Source organism: Parasteatoda tepidariorum, chromosome 12 (assembly GCF_982258835.1).
Source record: "Parasteatoda tepidariorum strain Cologne lab strain chromosome 12, Ptep-v5.0, whole genome shotgun sequence".
In the NCBI taxonomy this organism is placed as follows: Eukaryota; Metazoa; Arthropoda; class Arachnida; order Araneae; family Theridiidae; genus Parasteatoda; species Parasteatoda tepidariorum.
In genome coordinates this window covers 5,294,943-5,319,725 of record NC_141766.1, presented here as the reverse complement: position 1 = coordinate 5,319,725, position 24,783 = coordinate 5,294,943, and the positions used below count along the sequence as shown (strand labels likewise).

The 24,783-nt window shown below is 28.2% G+C and overlaps 1 protein-coding gene across 6 annotated transcripts in view; it reads left to right on the top strand.

Annotated features, from left to right (window-relative positions):
- Positions 1-24,783, top strand: part of LOC107453359 (uncharacterized) — a 102,717-nt gene that overhangs the window by 7,596 nt on the left and 70,338 nt on the right. For all 6 annotated transcript variants that reach the window (XM_043041330.3, XM_043041334.3, XM_043041333.3 and 3 more), the window contains exons 3-8: positions 101-147; positions 8,684-8,731; positions 8,808-8,903; positions 17,029-17,095; positions 19,704-19,782; positions 22,187-22,714. In XM_043041330.3, coding sequence (XP_042897264.2) covers positions 101-147; positions 8,684-8,731; positions 8,808-8,903; positions 17,029-17,095; positions 19,704-19,782; positions 22,187-22,714 — 865 coding nt within the window. The remainder of the gene's footprint in view (positions 1-100; positions 148-8,683; positions 8,732-8,807; positions 8,904-17,028; positions 17,096-19,703; positions 19,783-22,186; positions 22,715-24,783) is intronic.

The following is a 24,783-nucleotide window of genomic DNA, read 5'->3' as shown; positions in this document are numbered from 1 at the left end:
GATAATCAAGGCTATACTGTATATGCATTTTAATCAAATTTTGGACATTCTCCATTTTATTACAACCAGTATATTTTTTATGAATTTTGCTTAATTTTAGGTTCATCTTTACTGCAGAAAACTTTTGCTGAATTACGAGACGTTAAGGTAAGTTAAGAAAATTTTCTTTTTAAGTGAATATATATTTTTTAATTAATAATATTTTTTATTCAATAGTGAAATACTTTTAGAAATTAAAGTGGAGTAGCTGATGTTTTTGAAACAGGCTGGGTTTTTATGGAACAAACTTTTTTTTTTCAGAATAGTTCAAAACCTTAAAATAAATTTGTTTATATTTTATCAAATTTGTCTATTTTATTGAAGTTGACTACATTGAGTTTTCTTAAAGATAGTTATTTTTATATCAAAAATCATGCATAATTCATGGTATTTTTTTAAGAAATTAATTGTAATAAAAATATATGAGTTGAAGATATTTTTCAAATTAACAATGTTTGCTTATCGGTCAAATCAGATGCAACATACTCCAAAACTCCCATTGCATCCATAAAACAAAACACAAGAATGTCTAAAAACATTCTTTCTCATTCACCAAAAACATTCTCGAAGAAAACCAAAGTATATTTTAATTATTCTGTTCAGATGTTCAAATACTTCAACTCAAGAGTTAAAAGCACCTGAAAATCTTAACTTTATTATATACCACTCAAATACAATACAATACTCAAAATTCTATCGCTGAACAGAAACATAAATTTAGGTAATAAAATTCATGTACTTTCCAGAAATTTTAATACATTCTTCAATGCTCTAATTATCCTCAAAATTCTTGAAAAGGTAAATAATAAAATCAAATATGCTGTTTAACTAAAAAAATTGGATAAGTTTTAAAGTACAATATTAAAAGTTGTAAATAAAATGGGAGATTTACTATCATTTTATTTTTAGCTGCTTAAAAAATTCTGTTGTTAATTTACTTATAGGAGTGCTTTTTCAATCAATCATAAAAAATTAAGAAATGAATGTTATAAAAGTTAAATACAGTCGAACCCCGCTATAGTGAACCGTCTGTGGACTCAGTAATGTGTCCACTATAACCGATGGTTCACTATATCCAAATTTTTTGAAGAATATTTTTTGCATTAGACAGTTGAATGATTGAAAATTGGCTTTGCAATTTTGTATAAGTTATTTAAAAAATTATTAACTAATTAACAGATAATAAAGCAAAAATTGATGGAATTAATATTAGTTAGAAACTAAACTAAACATTAGTTTAGTTTCTAACTAATGTATTAAAATGTAATGTAATGTAAAACTAAATGTTAGTTTTATTTTCACTTTTTATGAAAAAAATTTGTGATTTTTGATTGAACACAATTTGATTTTAAATTGAGTTCATCAATTTTCTTATCTACAATGTGCAAAGAATGCAAGATTTGTACATTTTGAACAAGATTTCGAACCATCTTAACAAAGCATCTTCTACGTTTTCTCTTGCAGCTCCACGCAGTTTTTTCGATGAAACCATGTTTTTGTCGTATGCCGCCAGAATTGCACTTCGATTTTTTTCAAATGTTTGAAACTGTAGATTTTGACAAGGAAAATTCCTTACACAGTGTCGATTGATTGGTTCCATCATCAATACGCTTTACAATTTTAACTTATACGCTTTACATAGCGTCCTCTATCGAAAACGCTTTTCTCTTTAAGAGAATTTGCCATTTTCACTGCTTTTGAAATAAAAATCTTGTGTAAAATAGATAATGTAAGAATATGAAGAGAGCAGCTGTAGAATGAGTTAAATTGTTCCCCTTCTTGATTGTCAAGGGGTGATTTGTGAAGAATATGGTTTGAACAGATAAGAAAATTCCAAAAATTCAGCAGGCGGCCAAGTTAACTAGTTGTAGAGCAAGCTTGGGGAAAAGAGATAAAGCGAGGCTTGTCAGGGAGGGGGAGTATAAGATAAATGATCTGTTTGACATTTATTACAGTATAGTTAAAAGTGATAAGCATAAAGGAGAGTAATATGACACATTTTATAGCAATGCATTCATTTTCAGTCCCAACACCTACAAGTTTAAAGATGGAGGACTGAAAAAGATATTTAAAGAAATGAAATTTGAGTCCACTATAACTGAGTTTCCAAGTTCTAAGTTGTTCACTATAAACGTTAAAAATAACATTATTTAAATAGGAATACGGACGGGACCGCTAATAAAGTTCACTACATCCGAGTGTTCACTATATCCCAGGTTCACTATAGCGGGGTTCAACTGTATAAAGAATTGTAATAAATACCACAAAGGATAAGTAACTAAAGAAAGTTTAAAAAAAAGTCCACAAAAACAGTTCGTAAAGCAAAGACAAGAGTTAATAGGAAAGAAAATGAGTTTCTTCTAATGATAACTTATAAGCAGCGGAAGTTTTAGAAGAAATTGAAGTGCTGAATTTTTTTTAACGGGACTTAAGTTGGAGAAAAGTCGAACACCCAAGTAAGTCATCACACACCATTCTAGGATCATCCTTCTCAAAAAAGTAATTGCAGCAAAATCACCGCTAAGCATTCCCCTCTAGAGAAAATGGCCCCGAGGGTGTGGCTGTATGGCTAAGCACCACAGGACACCTTTATTCCCCAAAAAATTAAAAATGTGAGTGTCGTGTATACGTTAAAATAGTTTTTGCCCCGGAAGGTTAAGGAATCCATGTATTGGCCATTAATTGATTAAATTTATTGCTAAAACTCTTTTTCTTATCTTTATGCATTTAAATGTGTTGGCGGAGAAAAAAGTGTGAAAAATAATAACGAATTTTAATAAATTCCCAGTACACAGTAATGGGTACCTGGACCTGGCTTTTAGTCTCTGTTAAGTCTCTGAATTTTTTCTTACAACTTTTTATTTTACTATACTAATTTATGAGCTGAAAAAGATCTTTTACAACTTGTTGTAAAAATTATTTTGTTTGTGCAGTCTTAATATACAGTAGAGAACCATTTATCCGGTATCCAGATAACCGGGAAACCAGAAAACCGGGAAAAATTTTGCTCGATTTTCCCGCCATTTTAATCTAGAACGAAAAAAGCGGAAATTGGACTCATCCTTGAAGTTGAGTAGAGGAAAAAATGTAAGGAAGGGGAAAAAATTTTCCCCCGTTTTCCCAGAGAAACGTCATTTCCTCCGTGACCTTGAAGGCAGGGAAGGGAGAAATGCTTTATTTTTTTCTTTAGGTCGTCAATCAAACTCTAGGGTGTGGCATGCTGATTTCGTTTTCTGCCTGATTTACGAGGGGGGTGGGGAAATTGCATTGCAAGCATATCAGTTAACAGAAAAAGAAAAGAGAAAAATATATTTATTTGACATCGACTAATAAAAATAAAATCTTTTTCTTTCGAATAAATTCTCATTCTTTGGAAGTGCGGTATCAATTGCAAGTTTTTCTTGGTGTGGAATCACATCTGCTGTAATTAAAAATCTTGTTTCTATCAACAAAAAAAAATAAAATAAAAGGAGAATTGTTTATTAATTTAAACATAGGATTATTTTATGAAGCAGATTACAGTTTTGTTTTTCTGATTCCACTATGTTTGATTTTTTTTCTTTTCGCGATAAATTTCGCACTTAATAAATTAATTCTTTTTATTCATAAATTTTATCATTAGGTTTTTTTTTTTTTTTTTTTGAATTCCGTTGATCTTGCCTTGTTCCGGGTTTTAATATTTATGCTACTGCCTTTTTTAACTATCGTTTCGGTTCGATAATTTTCAAGTGTTTTTATTTAGATTAATAAGTTTTCTTTTTATTTTATCGTTTCTCCCCGTATAATTAGGTATGAAATATATTGCATTATTTAATCATTGGTTTTGTTTATATTATTTAATTTAGGAATTGTAATTATTTTTAAAAAATAAATATGAGAATTTTGTATTTTTTAAACTTGATTTTCTTGTCTAAACTTGCAAATTTTTTTATTCTTTTAAATGTTATATTTCTACTTTTTTTTTTTTCTTTTTAAAGTTAGGAGTACCTTTTTTTTTTCTCTTACTTTATGCATTACACTTTTTCCTTGTACTTCGGGTTCGATAAAACATCGATTAACGACACTTTTTGGTCGATCCAGAAAACCGGGAAATTCAGATATCTGGGATAGCGATGGTCCCGAGCATCCCGGATAATTGGTTCTCTACTGTACTTCAATAAATTAATTTTCTATTATTTGCATTACCAAAATAATTGTAATTTCAAATCTTTACTCAGAGGAATGTTTTGGAATTTAAGATTGCATGTTTAATAAGGATGAAAACAAAAACTGATTGATAAGCATATTTATTAAAAATCCATTTTTTTTAATTGACTTAGGTATTGTGATATTGGGTATTTTTGTAAATGTTTAAAGCATGAAAATTATTTAAGTCATCATATTTTCCTCTCTCTTTGAATTGTGGCTCACTTAGCAATCCTCCTTGTGTTAAATAAAATCATCAAAATATCATATTTAACTTTTGTGCAGAATTTTAGTTCAAGAAAATCTTGGTAAAATGGGTTGGGCTAGAGAATATTCTCGCTTAAGAGAAGTTATTTTTATTAGGAGTAGAACATGAAAATTCAAAAATCTAATGTTGAAAACTATTTTAATTAAACTAATATAATATTTAAATAAAAATAAATATAAAGTTAGAAATAGGGAGTTACACTGACTGTTTTTTAAAGTCAATCAAATTGTAATGAATAAAATTCAAAGATAACTGTAGAAAAATTAAATATGTATGTATCTAAATTTTCTTTCAGAAGTTAAGGCAATACAGTGGAAAGTCGCGCATTCGGAATTGATAGGACTTCCGGATGTCCGGATATTAGATTTTTTCCCATAATAGACTCCCAAGATAAACAAAGCTTAAAACGATCTAATAAACGATCGGAATCTAAGAAGCAATAAATAAATAAATATTATTTTTCGGGCAATAATTTTTTAGTATTAGTATTTTATCTAATCAACTCAAAAACAAAATATTAGAAAAAAATAATTATTGCTTAAAATATAGAAAACGAAAAAAATTTGACAGTTATGAAAATATTAATTGCTCTCTCTGCTATTTTGAACTAGAACAATTCAAGCAAGGAGGGGAAATTCCTGTCATTTATTAAGGTGGATAGGTGAAGGAGAAAAATTAATTTCCTCCTTATTTGACATTCAAGTTGAGGGCGGGAAAGTGACAAATTCTTACTTTCTCTCTGATCATTGACTAACAATCAAGCATAAAGGCGCTGCATGCGGATTGGGTTCTCTTAATTTTTCTTATGTGACTGAAAGTGACTCCCCCTCCACGTTAACGTTTGCTGCGTTTACCCTTTTTCACAGTATTTCTTCTTTCCCTAACACTAATAAAAAGGTTCCAGGAAATGCCTCTTTTACTAGCCAGCTGCATAGGAAAGAAGAGGGGGGGGAGAGGGGACCCAATTGTGCTTTTTTAAAAACAAATCTTCCTCCTTTCCTGCATTCCAGAGGAGGAGCATCATTATTGATCACTCGATGGTCTTGGTTGATCTTCTTTTCCTTTTTCTGGTGATTTATGGGTTCAATGCATAAATCACTAGAAGCCAGAAAAGGAAAAAACTTGTCAAAAGACCTCTTTTTTTTAAGAGAGGGGAAGATGAAAAGATGTTTGTTTATTTTGATTGTTAAAATTTGTCCGGGAAATCGACCCCTCCGGAAAAGGGACGTCCCGATATGGGACATTGCTCTGTAATATGTTTTCATTATTCGGGTTTGTATAATATACAGCTGTTGAAAACTGAGCATAAATATTTTCTTATTAACAACACATTAATTATTCTAATGCTATTATAAATTTAAACATTGCTAATGATTAATTTCGTAGTAAAAAAAAAAGCATGTTAACACCAAAATAATTGTTTTAACGAGAAATTGATAAATAAATTTTTTGCTGGTAGTTTTCATTTTAAAACAAAAGAAACTTTTATTTTTAAACTACTTAAAAGAAAATTCAGGAACATTTTGTTAATAAGTTGATTTATATTTAATATTCTAAGAAAGCATTGTAAATAAAATCAGCCAGTGGTAACTTTCAACTAAATTTTTGCAGAAAGCTTGTTTCTTACTGTTTTGCTCACTGAATTCAATTTCTAATTTATCTGGTTAAATTTCTCTTATTGACTTTTTAACCATTAGAGGTTTTTTCTCTCCGTGTTACGTAAATATAGGTTAGTTTCATAGATACTGTGATGCCAGAATTGGCATACACATATTTATTTTCTATCTTTTAAAATATCTTTCATTACTTAAGCTGATTTTTTATTAATAGAATAACATTTAAAATAAATCACAAACTTAATCTTTTTAAAACAAACATAAAATATTTATTTCTTCTCTTCCAGATCAATGTAACGGATACTTTTTTATTTCATTACTAATGCAGACTTATATATTCACTGTCGCCTTTAATCGAAAACAAAAATCTATTTATAACTTTTTATTCTAATTTTCCAACGGCTAAATGTTTCAGTTGCATGATTGTAATAATTCTCATAAATTTGTTGGCGACTCGTGATCGCCAAGGTATTATTTTAAACCCAATATTTATATGCTGATTGGCTTTGTTTTGGCTATGCTATATTTTAATAAATCGCCAATTTTGGATCTCCTACCCATGCTTCTCCTTTGTCCGATCGGACACAGGAGAACATTTAGCCGTTGGAAAATTGCCAATTCTGGCATCACAGATACGCTTTTTCGTAAAAGCAAATTCTGTCCTTGATTGTTGCTTGATATAGTGAATACTTTATCTTTTGAGGGCTCAAAGTTCCTAAGATAAAATTCTAACATTAAGGACAGAAAAACTGCAATATGATTCTTCTGTTCCAAATTGGTAATAAGATAAAATTTCTCACTGAGTACTGAGAAGCTTAAGAGATTGTTCTAAAGTAGATCGCATTGCACATAAACTATTTTTTAAGTTATGGGATGACTAAAAATTTAACTTTAATAGTTAAAGCATATTTTATTCAATATACAGTCATTTTATGAAAGTATTTTTAAATTTCCTACATTTAACAGAAGTTACATAAATAAATGTAATTAAAAATTTAATTAGTAATTAAATCAACTGTCAGCAGATGTCTCCACTTTATAGCAAAGTTTTTCATTAATCATTCTATGTCCGAACAGTCACCAATCAATCCAAATTTTTTTCAGAAACTTTTTTTTAAAATTTATTTTAAAAAAGTCTAAAAATAAAAACATATGTTTCAGATAGATAAAGTAAGTTATATAAGTGCATAGTAAATTTCCTCTAACTATATCTTATTAAATATGTGTTCGATAAAAATTATATGATTTTTATATTTGCTGCAGAAATTTTTTTTTTAATACATGGCTGGGTACCCGGAATTGGCCAAATAATAAAAGAAACTTTTGCTGAGTACCTAAAACTTACCAGGTAAAAGAATAAATTTTCACAATGTAAAGGGTACCAAGACCTGGTAAAGTCTTAGAACTTAGTATATCTGTGGCAAAAACTCATTTATGACAAGACACTTAACCATAAAAATCCTTATTATTCACAACCTGTGTTAGAGGGTTGAAGAAAATAAGTATAAGAAAAATCCATGAATTTTTCATGGTGATGGTGGATAAATGTGTTTTACATAAAAGGAAATAAAACTAAGGTTATTCTGAGAAATGATTGAAAACTAGTTAAACAAACAAATATTATTAAAGCAAAATATTGTTTTTATTTATTATTTTGTTTTTAAACGATACAAAATGTAAATTTGTTTTGTTTGTTGACACAAAGCAAAAGTTAAATATGAAATAAAATTTATAACTTTTATCTGATCTTGTGTTTATTTCCTTAGTAGTTTAGCAATAATAAATAGTTTAAAACATATGTATAGTTTAAATGATATTTATGCTTATTGGTGCCTCAAGAAGCAATAAATTTTTAATTGTTTTTTTTATTTCTTTGTAAAGTACTATTACTAAACCTGAATTTCTAACAAACCACTTTTTTGTCATAGTATATTAGTGAAACATATATGTCATCCTAAGCAGATTTGTATAATCATACATATTTGTCTGTGCAGTAAGGCCCAAGTTTCAGTGTTAAATAAAACTGTCCTTTTTTGAAGAAACCAATTCTAACCATTGTTTTGGATGCAATAATTAAGTTTTTTGCTAGTTCATTTACAAGTAGAATGACTAGCATTTTGTCATAAGAGGTTACAATTTTAAATGCTTTTTCAAAATCTGTTGACAAACTGATATCACTCTTCACTCTTTCAAGAAATCACACTTTAAGGTTTTGTAGCTTTTCGTTCTCTTATTTTTTTTATAAATTTTAATTTCATTTTTAGAATAGTTTTATTGTAATATGGTGTTATTGTGCTCCATAGCTATTTTGTTTTAAAATTTTTGTTTCTCAGTGATGCTACATAGTGAGGTTGTCGTGTTGTAAGTTTTATATAACTCTGGTCCTAAGAATGCATGGCTATAATAGCTGTTAATCTAAAAACAACATGATTATTTTAAACATGGTTTTTTATTCCAGCTGAGAGCTAGTAGATGCAATCAAGAACATAACACATTAAAAATAGTTTTTTTGTTTTGGAAATGTTTCAATAATTTATTAGAATTTTTTTTCCAGTAAATATAAATTTTTTTCTAGGATTCAGCAAGTGAAGATAAAGAGAGTAAAAATACATTGGCATCTGTGGTAAATTATAACTTTTTTTTAATATTTTGTAACTGTTTATTTTGATAGTCATTTTAACTTTTTGCGTTTGTTATAGGCTCCGGAATCAAATGATGTAAGAGTTCAAATAAATAATGAAATTAGAGCTCTTCGGGAGCAACTGGTACGAAGTCAAGTTGTGTTCACCTACCTGGTAAGAACAGCTTAGTTATACTGGGTGTTCAAAGAAAATTTAAGTAATTATTTTAGGATAAGTAGAAGAAGATAGAAAGGTGTTCTCGTAAGGAAACTAAGTAATTTAATATTAACTAGTTTTAAAATCAGTCTTTTTTTCATAGTTTGTGTGGTTTTAGAAGTTTTTTCTTCTTTTTTAACGCTTTGGCTTTCAGAATATTTATTTCTATAAATTACCTTCCACTAATTTTATTGATGCTTATATATGCTGAAAGCTTAAGATAAATATTATTTATTTTGCACATGTGTAAAATAATTCTATGTATTTTCCTTTTAAAGAAACTAAAAACACTATCCTTTTTGCATATTTGCATAAATAGTTTTAACTGTGTTCTTAGAACTGTTGTACCAGTTTTCTCCTCTCTGAGTACGACTTTTACATATTTGATCAATTCAACCAAAATGTTTGCAGGGGCATCTGATAATTTAGTCTTTTATCTATGCCACATTGTTCTTAAGAGTAGTTCTTATTTTTGAAACATAGTTTTTCTCATTTAACAGTACAGTTTTTTGTGTAATAAGTGGTGACTTCTTGCTGACCTAGGTGATTATTTCCTCATATATTGTGGTATATAATGTAATCTTTTTTCTAGTTCATGAAACATTGTTTTAATTTATCATTTTAACTTTTGTTTCTTTTCAATTTTTGAAAAATTAACCCTCCTGGCGGCGGACCCGAAATAACTCGGGCATGATTACTACACGCAAAGCATGATTACTACGCCCGAAATAACTCGGGTTGCCTCTCTTTGTAACCAGCTAACCAGCCAAAAACGCGGTGGGCCCGCGTTTTTGGCTGGTATTTTTTTCCCCTTCCCCTACGACCGCCGACTGGGTACTAATTGAGGGGTGGTTATAGCTGTCATCATAAATCACTATAGTGGAAGAGTTGTGAGTTTATTCAAGAGTTCATAGTATGTTAGCAGTTTAATTGCACTGATAGTAAAAGTTTGTTTTGAAGGGAAAAATTATTAATTTTATGTTTTCTTTTGCTAATAATAAATTAAACATTTTGCTGCTTTTGTTATTATTTTACTTCCATTTTGTTAAAATTTAAGTTTAGGTTGGAATTAATAAAAATAGGAATAAATAAAATATAATATATAAAATTGCTTATAAATACTCGCATATTTTTAATAAGTTTTAAAATATCTCTATTAATAATGTACTGCTGTTTTATTATAAGTACTGTAAATTCGAATTTTGAAAATATTCATCAGATAAATTTTATTTTGCGAACTTAAGTATGAATTTTATTTTGTGAACTTATATATTTATGAAGGAAGAGATTTTAACTTAGTTTAGATTTTGACTTATTTAATTTCTTTCTAACTGCCAGGAAATACTTTACTATTTTGTCATTAAAGTTTGCAAATTTTAAATTTTTAAAGTTTTTCTTCGCAAACATTCTTCTAATTACATTCTTTTTTTTTCTTTTTTTTCATGTTATTCTAAAAATTTGCGCACAAATATTCAAAATTATTCTAGAAAATGCTGAAGCAAAGTCTTATTCTGTTGTTGTTTTTGTCATGTTTTATGCATTTCCCTTGAATTATCGCATCTGAAATTCGCAAAGAAATAAAATTTAAGAAAAATTTGAACAGAATACGAAAGACAGCTATTGAATTTTTAAAAAATAACTTGTACACTCAAAAACATTTTTGCTAAAAGAAGAATCATCCAACTACAAAGAAACGGATGAGATAAAATATCTGTTTAAGTTCAATTTTAATAAAACCATATAATAATATTTTGAAAAAATTTTTCTCAGCTAAACTCTGATTATTTTTTGTGACAATTTAAATTTTATCGAATACTATCAAGTGATATATTAATAATGCGTGCAAAATTCTTAATACTAAATATGATCCTTTTTTTATTGCGTCATAGTAAAGGAATTTAATAAATTACAATTAAGCATTAATTTTTGGTAACTTAAATTATTTAACAGGAAACTACTTCAAAGTCTTCTCATGTACTTATGAAGTTATTCATTATTTAATAAACTAATATGGCTTACATAAAAATGTATTCCAAACAAACTAAATAAAAACAAGACTAGGTAAAAATCAGAGGATAAAATAATTTCAAAATTTTTTTTCTAATTATTTAAACGAAATTTTGTAAATGCTATTGTATATTCTTATGTATTTGTTTCAAATTTCTGATTTAATTATAATCAATTTATATCAGGGACAATAATAAAAGAAAAAGGCTACGCAAAGTTAATTTATATGTATTACTCAGTTTTTTACTATTACTTAGACCAAAAAACAGGTCAAACAATCTAGTATTTATTTAATAAGGAGTATAAATCTTTTATCAATAGAGAAAATTAAAAAAGTTATTTTTATTGGATAATTTAACAAAATTATATATATTCAAACAGCGTTTTGAGGGGTTTAAAAAATGTTTCCTTTTTTTACTTAGGAATTAATTTTAAAAGGAATTTGACAACAACAACACATTTGTTTCAACCATAGAAAATCTGATAGTCCTGCAATTTGTTAGTGCTGACAAAATTGAAAAGAATTCTGCTCATCAAACTTGATACATATTTGTTACATAAACTACCACCGTGTAAAATTGATCGCAAAAGCAAAAAATGTAACAGCCTTTGTTTGTTTAGAGAGTTAAATTTTATTTGTTGATCTTTAATGAAGAATGGAAGAAATTTTTTTTCATTATTATTAAAAGTTAATAGGGTAAACTAACCAGTGAAGGAACACTTAAGCTTCGCTTGCCTTTTAAAAAATCATATTAATTTCAAAATTCGTAATTTTAGTTAAATGACAGTGAGAACATATTTGCTACTAATTGCAAATTATGTAAAAAAATTGTAGAGAACTTACATAATATTGTTTTAAAGTTTTTGAGGTTCAAATAACAAGTAGTAAGAAGATCAAGTGAAGGAACAGCTCTTACCAGTGAAGGAACACCCAGTAAAGGAACATTTAATTTTGGTTATTTTTTAATGCTGTTTATGAATTTATAAGCCATACCAATATTTAAAAACAAGCTTATTCTTGAAATTATAACATATAAATACTTGGAAAATAACTTTTTTTTGTAATCATGAATTGAAAATTAAAGTTTCAACATATTAATAACAAGTAGTAAGAAGATCAAGTGAAGGAACAGCTCTTACCAGTGAAGGAACACCCAGTAAAGGAACATTTAATTTTGGTTATTTTTTAATGCTGTTTATGAATTTATAAGCCATACCAATATTTAAAAACAAGCTTATTCTTGAAATTATAACATATAAATACTTGGAAAATAACTTTTTTTTGTAATCATGAATTGAAAATTAAAGTTTCAACATATTAACACATAATGTTCATTCACTGGGAAATCATGCTCAGTAAAGGAACATGCCTGTTCCCTCACTGGTTAGAAGTTATTTTTCGTATTTTTAACATACTTTTGATGCGGAACATCACTAAAGGTACAAGAAAATTAAAGTTTGTATTTTATTTTCATTTACTTAGAAAAAAACAGTAAAGTATTTAACAGTAAAGTAACAGTGTTGCATGTCAATTGAAATTATAAAAAATGTGAGTGATTTTTGTTTCCATTATTCGGCGAAATGAATATTCTGCATTGTGCAGTGTAGGCTAAATACCCAATATTTGTATGTTGCATATCTCTAATTTAGTAGCAGCAATGGCGGTTTATTTTTGAAATTTTAATTTTACAGTGTTTAGCATAATCTTGTATCCATTTACAATTTGAAACTCCTTGAAATAGTTTTTTTCGATAACAGGACCCTATTTGCACAAATTCACGAAACAGGACCCTGCTTGAAAGAATGTGACTTACACTTATTTTATATTCGCAAATTACGAGTAATTTTTTCACAATTTTAAAAAAACAGGATCTTCAACAAAATGTCTGGACTGACCCCCTGATATTGAGCTAATCAGTGAATGTAACATCTTTTCCGTTTAATAAAATCATTTTATTGATTTTAGAACTGAAGGATTTTAAATTAAGCTGTTAGAAATTCATGAACAGCAGTATCTGCAAAAGATTTTCTTCAACGTGTTACTTTGCATCAAATTAATTACCACTATAATTTCTACTTTTTTAAAAATTTCTCAAAAGTACGGATAAGGAATTTTCTTAAGTAATCTTAGCTCTACACCAGTTGTTCCCGAACTTTTTTTTTGTCTCGTGGATCCCTTGCCATGTTTTTCGGTTTTGGACCCGCTTACCTGATATTTATTTTTTGTAAATTCATCAGCATCAACTTCAAATGTATTTTTGACAGCTGGTATAGTGTGACTCACTGTAAAAGATTTAAACTTCTAACTGTAGTGAAGTGTAGTGTGAAAAACTTAATTTTATACATTTATTAATTAAATTCAAGCTAATTTAATTACTAATTTAGTTAATTTGTAAGTGGAATAAAATAGAGCACTATAAAATCTGTACCCCGCTACTAATATTATAATTGGGGAAATAAGTTTGTATACAAAACTGTAGTAGTGTATTATCGGTCTGTTTGTTACGTTTTCACGTAAAAGTTAAGCAACAAATCACCATGATCTTGTGCGCAGAGAAAATAGGAGGTCTAGCTAGCTAAAGAGTTGACACAGGCTAGGCTACAATTTACCTCTGAAAAATAATTGTGTTTTTTTTTTTTTGTTACAAAATAAAGCCTTACACGCAGAGAAAATAAAAACGTACGAGGGCGGAGCTGCAGGCAATAGCTAGTTTATAATAATTCAGTTTTCATATATCAAAAATTAATCCTAATAACTTCAATTTTAATAAAAATTTTAATTCATAGCTACTTTTATAAATTATGTAGAATGTAGATAGATATACAGGTATAGGACAAAATAATAGGAGCACCTGTGAAAAAATGAAAATATTTTATTAATAAGTAGTTGGGCCACCTTTGGCCTGAATGACAGCTTGCATTCGACGTGGGATTGACAAATAAAGGTCTTGAACAAAGTTTATTGGAATTTGCAGCCATTCCTCTTGCAGGGCTGTCTTGAGTTCAGAGAGTGTGCGTGGAGGAGGAAACCGAGCACGGACTTTTTTCTCCAAAAAACCCCACAAAGGCTCAGTGATATTGAGATCAGGGGACTGAGGACTCCACGTTTGATGGTCCACTTCATCATTATGCTCATTTAACCATGTTTGAACACAGTGAGACGTGTGAACAGGGACGTTGTCATCTTGGAACACAGGACGTTCTCTCGTAAAGAGAGTATGAAGCATAGGATGAAGATGATCTGCAAGAATGCTTCGGTAATGGTCCCCTTTGACCACCCCCTCAAGACAACGAGAGGCCCCAATCCACGGGCAGATATAGCGCCCCACACCATCACAGAACCACCTCCATGTTTCACGGTTGGAACCAGGCAGTCAACATGAAATGCTTCTGCCGGCGTTCGCCACACGAAAACACGTCCGGTGGTCTGGAATAGTATAAAAGAGGATTCATCAGACCAAATGACTTGTTCCCATTGCATTTGTGCCCATTTTAGGTGGTCTTGACACCACTATAGTCTCTTCAAAGCATTCCGCGCTGAAACTAACGGTTTTGGAATAGCTACTCTGCCATGAATGTTAGTAGCATGCAACTCCCATTGAATAGTTTTCATGGATACAGGGTTCTGAAGGTAGGTATTCATCTCGGATATTATCACCGGCAGTGTAGTCTTGTGTTTTCGAGCGACTATACTCTTCAACACCCGTCTATCATGGTCTTACAACTTCAACTTCCTGCCACTGTTGTGCCTCGCCAAAGACACCTTACTCATCTTTGTATATGCCGACAGAGTCCTTGATACAGTGGTCCTTGAAACACCTACAAGGTTCGCTGTTCTGGACACGGACGCTCCAGCCAGGTGAGGTCCGATTATCGTGCCTCTTTTAAGGTCAGAGAGGTCTGATATAATCTCGTTTTGCTAGAAACAGATTTTTCTCATGCAAATCTCACACTGCCAAATGCTGGACAGATACCTTGTCTTTCATCACCGCCAGGTGGCACATTCTTGCGACACGTGCCCGCCGCTTATTGGACGGTCAAGAACGACTCCATTCTTTCACAGGTGTTCCTATTATTTTGTCCTATACCTGTATGTCTTTATATTATAAGGTAATGTAATGAAAGTAAATAGTAGGTAGCATCAGTGTATGTTGTTTATCCCATTCATGAAATGCCAAAATAAAAGTCACGACCTGCCTATTTGAGATCCACAACCGTTGACCCCCATTTTCACTTGACATGAACCCCTTGTAGGTCGTTGTCGACCCCTACAGTTATTTTATGCTTTATTTTCTTAGAAATAGCTAGCAAGCAGCTTTTGTTGTAATACGAATAAGTTTATTTATAATTGTGAATAAAGTAAATGGAATTACACTCAATTTATTATTCCATTCATAACCATCGAAAAAATTTCCTAAATTTTAAATTAAGCAATTTAAATGTGGAAAAATAATTAAAGACTTGTATTATTTAATAATATGAATATACATGAATGGTTTTGCTTCATTGAACTCATAAATTACACTTTTAAAAGTTATCAGTAATGCAATTAAATGGGGGTGACTGTATAAGGATATTAACTAAAAAAAAAAAAGCAATTCTTTATTATTGATAGCGCATGCGTTATAAAATTAAAAATGATAGAAAAATTTCTCGATAGTGAGCAAGCAGTAGAGAAATAGGGGAAAAAAAGCAAATGAACTTTCTTTTTCTTTCTAAAAAAGGCTAAATATGATTGACACTACATCAGTTTACGAATCCTTAATAGAAGAACAAAATTTTCTAGGGCGAAAAATTTAAAAAGTTTTATTCAGACTTCAATAATCAAGTTTTAAAAAATATTTTAACAATGATTATCAAGCCGACGTCATCTTTCATATTTTCGGGTTCGGCAATATTTTCGGTTTCTGCATGGAAGTACTATCTACAAGCAACAAGGAAATTTATTTGGTACACAAAGAGTTAAAAAGCTTCAATTTTATAAAAAATGGTGAAAAAAGGAATTAACTAATACTAGTCAAAATTACACTTAGCTACATTTTGAATATTGATAATGAAATTATATTCCAAATGGTGTACTTTCCAAATCAGAGATATAACTTAGAATGAAGATAATGATAATGACATAGATTAAATAAAAGAAAAAAGATTGCCACTGTGCAAGATTGAAAACTACAGAAAATTAAAAGATTTTAATAGCAATTATATACGCTATGTATGTGTAGTGATAATAATCACTAAATAAATAAAAATTTAATAATAAAAAATAAAGAAACATAAACTTTACAATATTGTTTTCAAATTTAATTTTTTTATTTTATTTATTACTAGTTTTTTTTCTATAAGAAAAACTTGAATGATATTGTTTTAATAATCTTTATAAGTGAGGAAGGTGAGAACGAAATGCAGTTATTATTTAAATATAAGTTGTAAAAAGGTAAAATCATTCTGTAAACAAGCATTGCTTTCCACAAGTATTCAAAAAAGATAGTTGAAGAGTGAACTACTTAATGGGTTTCATCAATCAAACTGTCAATACCCTGACTGACCACATAGAGTGTGAAAAATTCTCTTAACAGCAAACAGAAAAAAGGGGGTAGGCATTCCCTTTGTCTGACCCTCGCCCTTTTAAGGTATATCTCTGGTAAATATGCTTGCTGTTTTAAGAGTAAAACTATTTCAAGCAAACACCACCAAGAGGGTTAAACATATTCAAATTGTGAAATGTAATAAATGAAATGAAGTTCCTAATTGTATTTTTCAAAGCATTATATTCATTTCTAGTATTTTCTTTGATTATTGAGAAACTATTAAATCATAGTTGTGTTTGTAATAAAGAGATTATATTCAACTGAAACCATAAAAGACTAAGAAAAAAATTATTAATAAAAATTTGTTTATTGAATATAAATCTATGATCAATTATTAATTCCCTTTCTAAATGTCCTTATTTTGTCCTGATTGTTTTGAAAAATGTTATGATATTTTCTTTGCCCTACTACAATGCCTGTATACTAATTTGAATAAATAAGACTCTTTTTCTTATTAATGTAAATGTGATTTATTTTTATACTAGTTGAAAAATGAAGAAAACCGATCAAAAAGTTGTGATGGGAAAAATGAAATTCGAAGTCTTCTTGATGGTAAGAAACTTGAAATTGTGCATATGAATTTGTGTGTTAAGGAACTAAATTTTTAATGTAAGGTAAAATATTATTTTCCTTTATTTTGTTGCTTTTTCCTTTTTAAAAGTGTTTTGTTTCATGTTTCAAAGCTTAATTGTCATAACTCAATGTCTAATAGATTTCAACCATAGTTTTATCTCTTTGACTATCTAAAGACACATTTTAGTGTGCATTCCTTTTTACATAACATATATTAATTAAGGAATCCCCAAGTTGCCCATTTTGGAAATTACCAAAATGTTTAAGTTTAAACTAATTTTTTTAATTAGTTTTACTTTTTAATTCGTCTATGTATTTTTCTACAGCAATTGATTTTACCTAAAAATTCAGTGGGTTAATTATTTATAGAGATTTAATAATATCTTAAACTAAACTTTTGAACTTATGGTGATTATTTTAAAATTATAATGACAGTCTGTAAATGGAAACAGAAATTATTAAAATGTTTGAAACACACACACCAAAAAAATATCAGATTGTGTTAAAATCAGAAAAGAATTAAGAATATGGAAAAGCGAAGTACTTTTGAAATAGAGAGTGTGTAAATCCAAAGTAAAAATGAAATGTTCAAAAATGCCAATCAAATATATTATTTTTCCTAAAGTAAAACATGTGCCATTACCAAAACAATGCACTTGCATCATCTGCAAAAGATTTTTAAAATCCCTTGCATCAAAAATTTGCTATTACAGATGAAAATATATTGTAATTCGATTAGCTTTAAAACTTTTTAATTATTAAATTTTTAAAGTTGTAGCAATTATTTACATCTTCTTTTTGATGAAAATTTTATAACAAATCTATTTTTATTTCTGACATCGTGAAGAAGACTCTGACTGTTAATAACATATTGAAATATTCTTTCATTTTATTAACTTCACTGTCAGAATTGGGAGTTACATTTACTTCTATTACATAATTGTTTTTTTTTTCAAATGAGAAAATATCTAGGTTTAAAAATATTCATTACTATAATGTTGTCATGTTTAATATGCTACACAATTTTGTTTGTAGAATACGCCACTTCATTTTAAAATTGTATTTTTTATTCATATTTTGCTTTATGTTTTTGTTATGACATGTATTGAACAATGTACTGATAGTTTATCAAATAAAGTTCAATAAGATCTTAAAAAATTGAGAAAACATCCATGCATTTTTCAATAAAAAAAATACCCAAAAGTTGTACTAAACTGGATGCCTTAAATAAACTCTTTTAAAAAAGAAAAATGAATCAATGAAATAGTGTACAATTCTATATTTATAAGTATATTGGAATTTCTATTTTAATATTGACAGGATTATTTTCCTTCTGGAAGAAACTTTTCTCTACCTCGACAGTGAAAGTAGCTGAAAATATCGTAATAGTTAAGATAATGATATTAATTTGTTTTTGTTTATTGTTTATCAAATATTTCTAGATAAATAATTGAAAACATACTATGCATTATCCTTTTTCTTAATTTGTAAGATCTCATTGACAAATTGTATTCATGTGCATCCTATTAAGTATACATTATTATGTTTGTAGACAGTAAAATTTTATTCAAAATCATAATGTTTTATTTTATATCTCATGTGTTTCATTAATATAATTTAAATTTATTATTTTAAAATTTAGATTTCTGTACAAGCTAATAATTTAAAGTTTTTTTTTATAACTATCAACCATAAAGATGTGTTCTTTAGCATTAATAATAAGAATCTAAACTATTAATTTAAAAATATAACATAATACTGAACATTAAATTTTAAGTGACTTTAGTAGTAGCGATATAGTGGTTGTAAAATTCTGCATTAATAATTAAAACATAAACTTCTATTTTAAATTAGAAAACATAGCTAAACATTCAATTTTAAGGAACTTAAAAATTATTAGAGTTATGGTAGTTGTAATATTAAACTTTAATTAAGACATAAACTTTATTTAGTATAAGTAGTAAAGTATAGTTAAACATTTACTTTTAAGTGAAACATAGTTTTTTCCATTTAATTAAAGGGAAAAATAGTTGTGAGAATAGATCTTGTTTTTTTTTCATCTAAAGTAATTTTACTTATTTTTTTACTAATTTTATTACTTAGTGATAGAAAAGTGATTTGCAAATAAACATCTTAATTCCATTTTGTATTTTTTATATACTTTTTATGAAATTTTTTTATATTCTACGCAAGCTTTTTTTTTTTTTTTTTTTGATTTATTCTCAGGTTTCTTTTTAACAAAATGAAACAAAACGTATTTTTTTTCTGAAATTAAAAAAAACTTGATTTTGGTAGTATGATTAAAATATTTTTTCTTTTATCGTATTTCAACTGTTGTAAAAATGAAATCTCAACAACATCAAACTTAAACATTTATTAGAGATTATTAAACGGCACTTGAATTAAAACATTGTAAATTGATCATTTGATTGGATATATTATCAAAATGGTGCTTTGAATTGTTAATGTCTGTATCATCTTCATTCTTTGCTAATTTACTGTTTTATTTCGTTCTATAATCTCATGCTTGAGTTATTTTTCTAATAAAGTAACATTAAGAAAACATAAATTTTTCATTATTTCGTAGGAGGAAATCTATCTGAAATATTTCATTGTAAGAGTTTTGATGGTCAAGTGCTAGCTCGCTTTTATAATAGATCAAATAGGTAAGCTGCACCTATTCTTTCATAACTAACAGAATATGCAAAAAATGTGTTATTGAATATTTCACTTATTATTGAAATTTTATTTTGGATGATTGATTTTCTAGAGTGAAGAACTGCTTTAAAATAAATTTTGATCTAGTTATTGGATTTTTACCTACTAAGATACAATCTTAGTATGTTAATTAATTTGTGCAGACGACATTTATAGTTATCAAATCAGACATAATATTGTACTTTTTTTAATGGATTTGTATTCACAACTCTGGAGAGTTGTTGAATATTTGAATTCCTTATTATTGATTTCACTTTTCCCGTACATTGCTATATCTTCTGAGCTAGTAAAATATTTGTACATAATTGTAAAACTCGTTAATCTAAAATTTTTTTAAATGTAAGGGGCCCAAAATTTTTCACCATTAATCCAAAATTTGAATGGCATCAGTAAAATTAAAATTCTTCCTGAGAAATGAAAATTTTAAAATGTCATACATTTGAAATTAAATTACTCTTAATACTATTTAGCAGAATTTGTTTAAACCTTAGATTTTACTATTAAAATTTAGTATTTTATTATTTAATATTATATAATTTAAATTTATGTAAAATATTTTATACTTTACAGCTTAAATTTTTTTCAACTTTCATTGAATTATATAATAAAAATAATTAATAATCCTGAGAAATTATATTTGATCTAGAATTATCCTTGTGTAAGCACCTTTTTTATTGTGTATAATTTTTTTTTTAAAATTCACATAAAGAATACCAGAAATGTAGTAAAATACACAAAAGGTGAAATTAATGTTAAGGGGTTTCAAACATTCAGCTGCTCGCCTGATTGAGACATAGAGATCCTTTTTTCCAGAATGTGACCACTTCCTATATGTTAGTGGTCAAGAATTTAATTCTCTCATAAAAAAGGTATGTTTATTCAGAAGGTGCATGTTTTTGTCTAGTTTTGAAAGTTAAAATATTATCCACACAAATTAGTTATCATATTTAAAGTAATCTACTCAAATGGTATATAAATGCATCTTAGTACACAATAATTAGATGGTTAGATCAGAGGATATTAAGGTGCTTAATATTTTGTTTTGCATACTGTACGGTGCACAAAATAGCATTTTTAATACCCTATAAAAATCTTGATCTAATGATCAGATTTTCCTGTTCTTAAATGCAATCTTATTTTTATAAAAGAGAATTAAACTATGTGATGGTGATGAATAGAGACAGAAACCGACATAAAATCTCAAATATATTTAAAATTGCAAATACGTTTTAATATAGTACTGTACAGAACCAGTTATCCAGAAATCAGAAAAGCGGAAAACCAAAAAACCGGAACGAAATTCGATGAATTTTCCCACCATTTAAAAAAAAAAAATTTTTTTTTCCTCATAAGATTTTAGGATTTTTCTTTCTTTTTTTAAAGATGTTTACCTTACCATCATTTTGGAAATAGTCATTAGTGTATTACTTCATCGTTTTTTCTTCTTTTTAAGATTATTTCCAAATATTTTTTTTTAGTTAGGTTTAACAATAAAAAAACTGCTTTTTGTAGCAATTCAGAAAACCGGAAAAATCAGTTATCCGGAATAGCGATGGTCCCGATCGTTCCGGATAATCGGTTCCCTACTGTAGTATCTTAATTGCATCTACAGAAAATAGAGAAAGAACATTACAACAATTGGTAAAAAGAAAAAGTAAATAAGAAAAATTGTAGAAAAGAAAATAAATTGCATGGGTTATACTCTCACTCTATTGACATAAGAAACTTATAAAATCGAAGGAAAAAACATAAATAAAAGAAGAAGAAAAAATAAATATAACATAAAAGTGTCTCCATCTGGTGTAAAAATTAAAAACTTTGTTAGAAAACTAAAAAATAGGTGCCCCATTTGATAAAGAAAATTTAGGCCAGCAAAAACCTGGAAAAAACGGTGTGATTGGTATTAGGTAGTGTAGTTAATTAGTAAAAATCTATCATACTCTAGAGAAAAAAACTTACGTAGAAAAGTTATTAAGTAAGAAAATTTTTTGTCACTTCATTCTTTATGGAGAATATCGTTAAAGTAACGTTTTCTTATTTTCCTCTTGCATGGCAAATTATTTGCTTTTCCTCATGCACTTGAGCTCGTGAGGTTGCAGTTTTGTATGTAAAAATTAGATCATGGAGGAAAAAAAAGAAATATTTTCGCAGGAAACCATTTAAACCATTTTTTCCTCTAAATTTAATGAGAAACATCTGGTATTAAATGCGTAAGTCTTTTTAATATGAAAAATACCTTAACGCAAAGAATTCTTTTCTTCAACTTAAATACTTGAGTAAAAATGGATTGAATTGTTTTTTTCAATTGTAATTTGTTTCATTATTGTTTAACAATTTTTTGATCTTTTGTAGGAGTAGCAGCTCTTACACTAGCCATAGGTCAACACCTATGCATTGTGGTTACACATCTATTTCTTGTCCGACTTTGCCTATTGACTCTCCTGTTGTTACAAAATCAACACAAACTGAACCTGTCTCTGGTGTCTTTATTGATCAGGCTCAATCTGAACAGAGCATTTTAATTAACTCTATTACTAAAAGAACTTCTTCACCACCATCCACTCCATGCGGGACAGTTTCTGAGACATTTTTGCTTTCAGATATTTGTGAAATCCATAAAGAGCCTGAAGATCACTCATTCCCTCGTCATCGAACAAATAGTTTCCTCGCTGCTGTTAAAGATGGCAACCCTAAACTAGTGAATGCTGAATTTAATTTTCACTCAGACATGAAACAAATTCCCAGTGAAACAAATGACTGCGTTCAAAAGCGAAATGAGGTTTCACATTTCCTTCTTTTTAATCAAAGTTCATCTAATAATATACCATCCTCCTCTAAGATATATGATTTAGAAGGGAAAAGTATGACAGATGAAACAAAGTAAGTGATTTTTATTCTTGTTATTATAAATACCTTGTTTATCAGTTATATTTTAGTAATATTAAATAGAAATTTTTCAAGTTTCTCTATGGCAATCTAATACAAAGAGTGGCTATAAATGGACGTATCATATGATATAAAAATTGTTGATATTAACAAATGTGGATTTATGATGAATTGTTGAGCAATTTCCTATTAGTAAGAGATAAAATATAGAAAAAGTTGAGAAAAATGTGCAGCTCGGAAAATGATAAAAAGAAAGCTTTAGAAGAACAGTTAAAATCTAAAAAAATTGGATGCATAAAAATAAAACAAAAATATCATTGCCAAACTACTAAATCTATGTTTCAAAATTAGACAGAAAAATTGAAGCTTTTCTAAAAAAAACTATTTTAATTAACTGAGCATTGTATTTTTAATTACCTATGTACAACAGTTAATAGGCTAATGTAGATTAAATTTGGGATTATTTATAAAACTGGTATTTTTGTAGGACTACTTTTGTGCTTTTTTTCTTATATGTATTAAGCAAAATTTGATTTATATATTTTAGGCAACTGAAAATAAATGCACCCAAATAAAAGGGAACATTGGAAAAAAATAATAATATTAGGAAGTATTAATTCTTATCAGGAGTATTTTTGTTTGAGTGATAAGTGTAATTCTTTCAAATTACACAATAAGTTTTATTTAAATTCATTTACTTAAATTTTATTTTGTGTCAAGCATCATCAAAGCAGTCTAAATAAATTTGTGGGATGAATTTTATGTTTTTTCCCTTTGAATATGATATATAGCTAGTATCCTCTCATCTATAATGTTAAGTTTCAAACCATGTATTCTGTTACATTGAATTTGGTGACAATTCTTTTATGTGACTGTCATTATGGTGCAATTGTTATGTCATTTTTTGCTTTTTATGAAATAAAATCCATACTTGATCATTAAAATAATGATTTTATAATTATTAGATAACTATTTTCTGAGAATTTATTAGTGGTTAATTTTTTTAAGTTAGCTCACCTCATGAAAGAAAAGGTGATTTTATTGAATCTAAATTTTAACATGTTTATCTTAAACAGATCGTTGTTTTACTCTACCTTTTCAAAATTTATTAGCCTATCAGTTATTTCTTTTTGCTCAATTGAATTTTATTAGCATCTATTTCTATAAATATTTTTTTAATTATAGAAATAGTTTCAAAATTTGAATTTAAAATTTTTCCATATTAATTGAAACATTTATTGGGAACCAATGTCAGGCCACAATGCTTTAATCATTTATTTTCAGAAGGAAAAAATGTGGTGGCAAAATTTCCTCATGTTTAATAAGTTTTTAGGAGTAGTAGAAGCAAAAAATATAGAGGTAGAAGAAAGAAGGCTTATGAAAATTTTTGACTTGCACTGTTGGATGTTACATCTCGCAGAAATATAATACAACTAGCTGGTAATCACCCTGCTTGCAAGCAGAGGATGCTGTTGACTAGCATGTCTGAAGAGTTTCTGGAAAGTGATATTTTGTTCCAAAATATGTTCTTGTCGCTTCATCATTTTAGTGTTATCGACCAATTAATCAATAACAATTAAATCAATCACGAATTAAATCCTGTCTAATAAAGCAAAAAAGAAGCAACTTTTAAAAAAAAATCATTAGATAAATCTGCCAAATATCAGTCACTTATTCTTCATGCTCACATTTCCCTTTATTCATCCAAGAACTAGTTTTTTATACTTTTATTACTTTTGTTTCTATTGTGCTGAAAATTTTTAGTGTAGAAAAGAAACACGTTTTTTATCAAATCTGTGAGATTTCTTTCACTTTTCTTGATATATTCTTTCATGGTTATTTGATTATAGTCAATGGAACCCCGAAAGATGAAGAAAAACAACCCAGTTGTCTTTCATTTTCATTATCTTTCATTTCACAGCAACAAAACATAAATAAAAAGACGAAAACATTCCATTTTCTCCGCAACTCGAATAGTAGTTGGGGAGAGGGATAGAAAGGTGGGTGAAAACCCAGTCCAAGAATATGCTGTGCTGCTAAATATTACTTTTCACTAAATATTA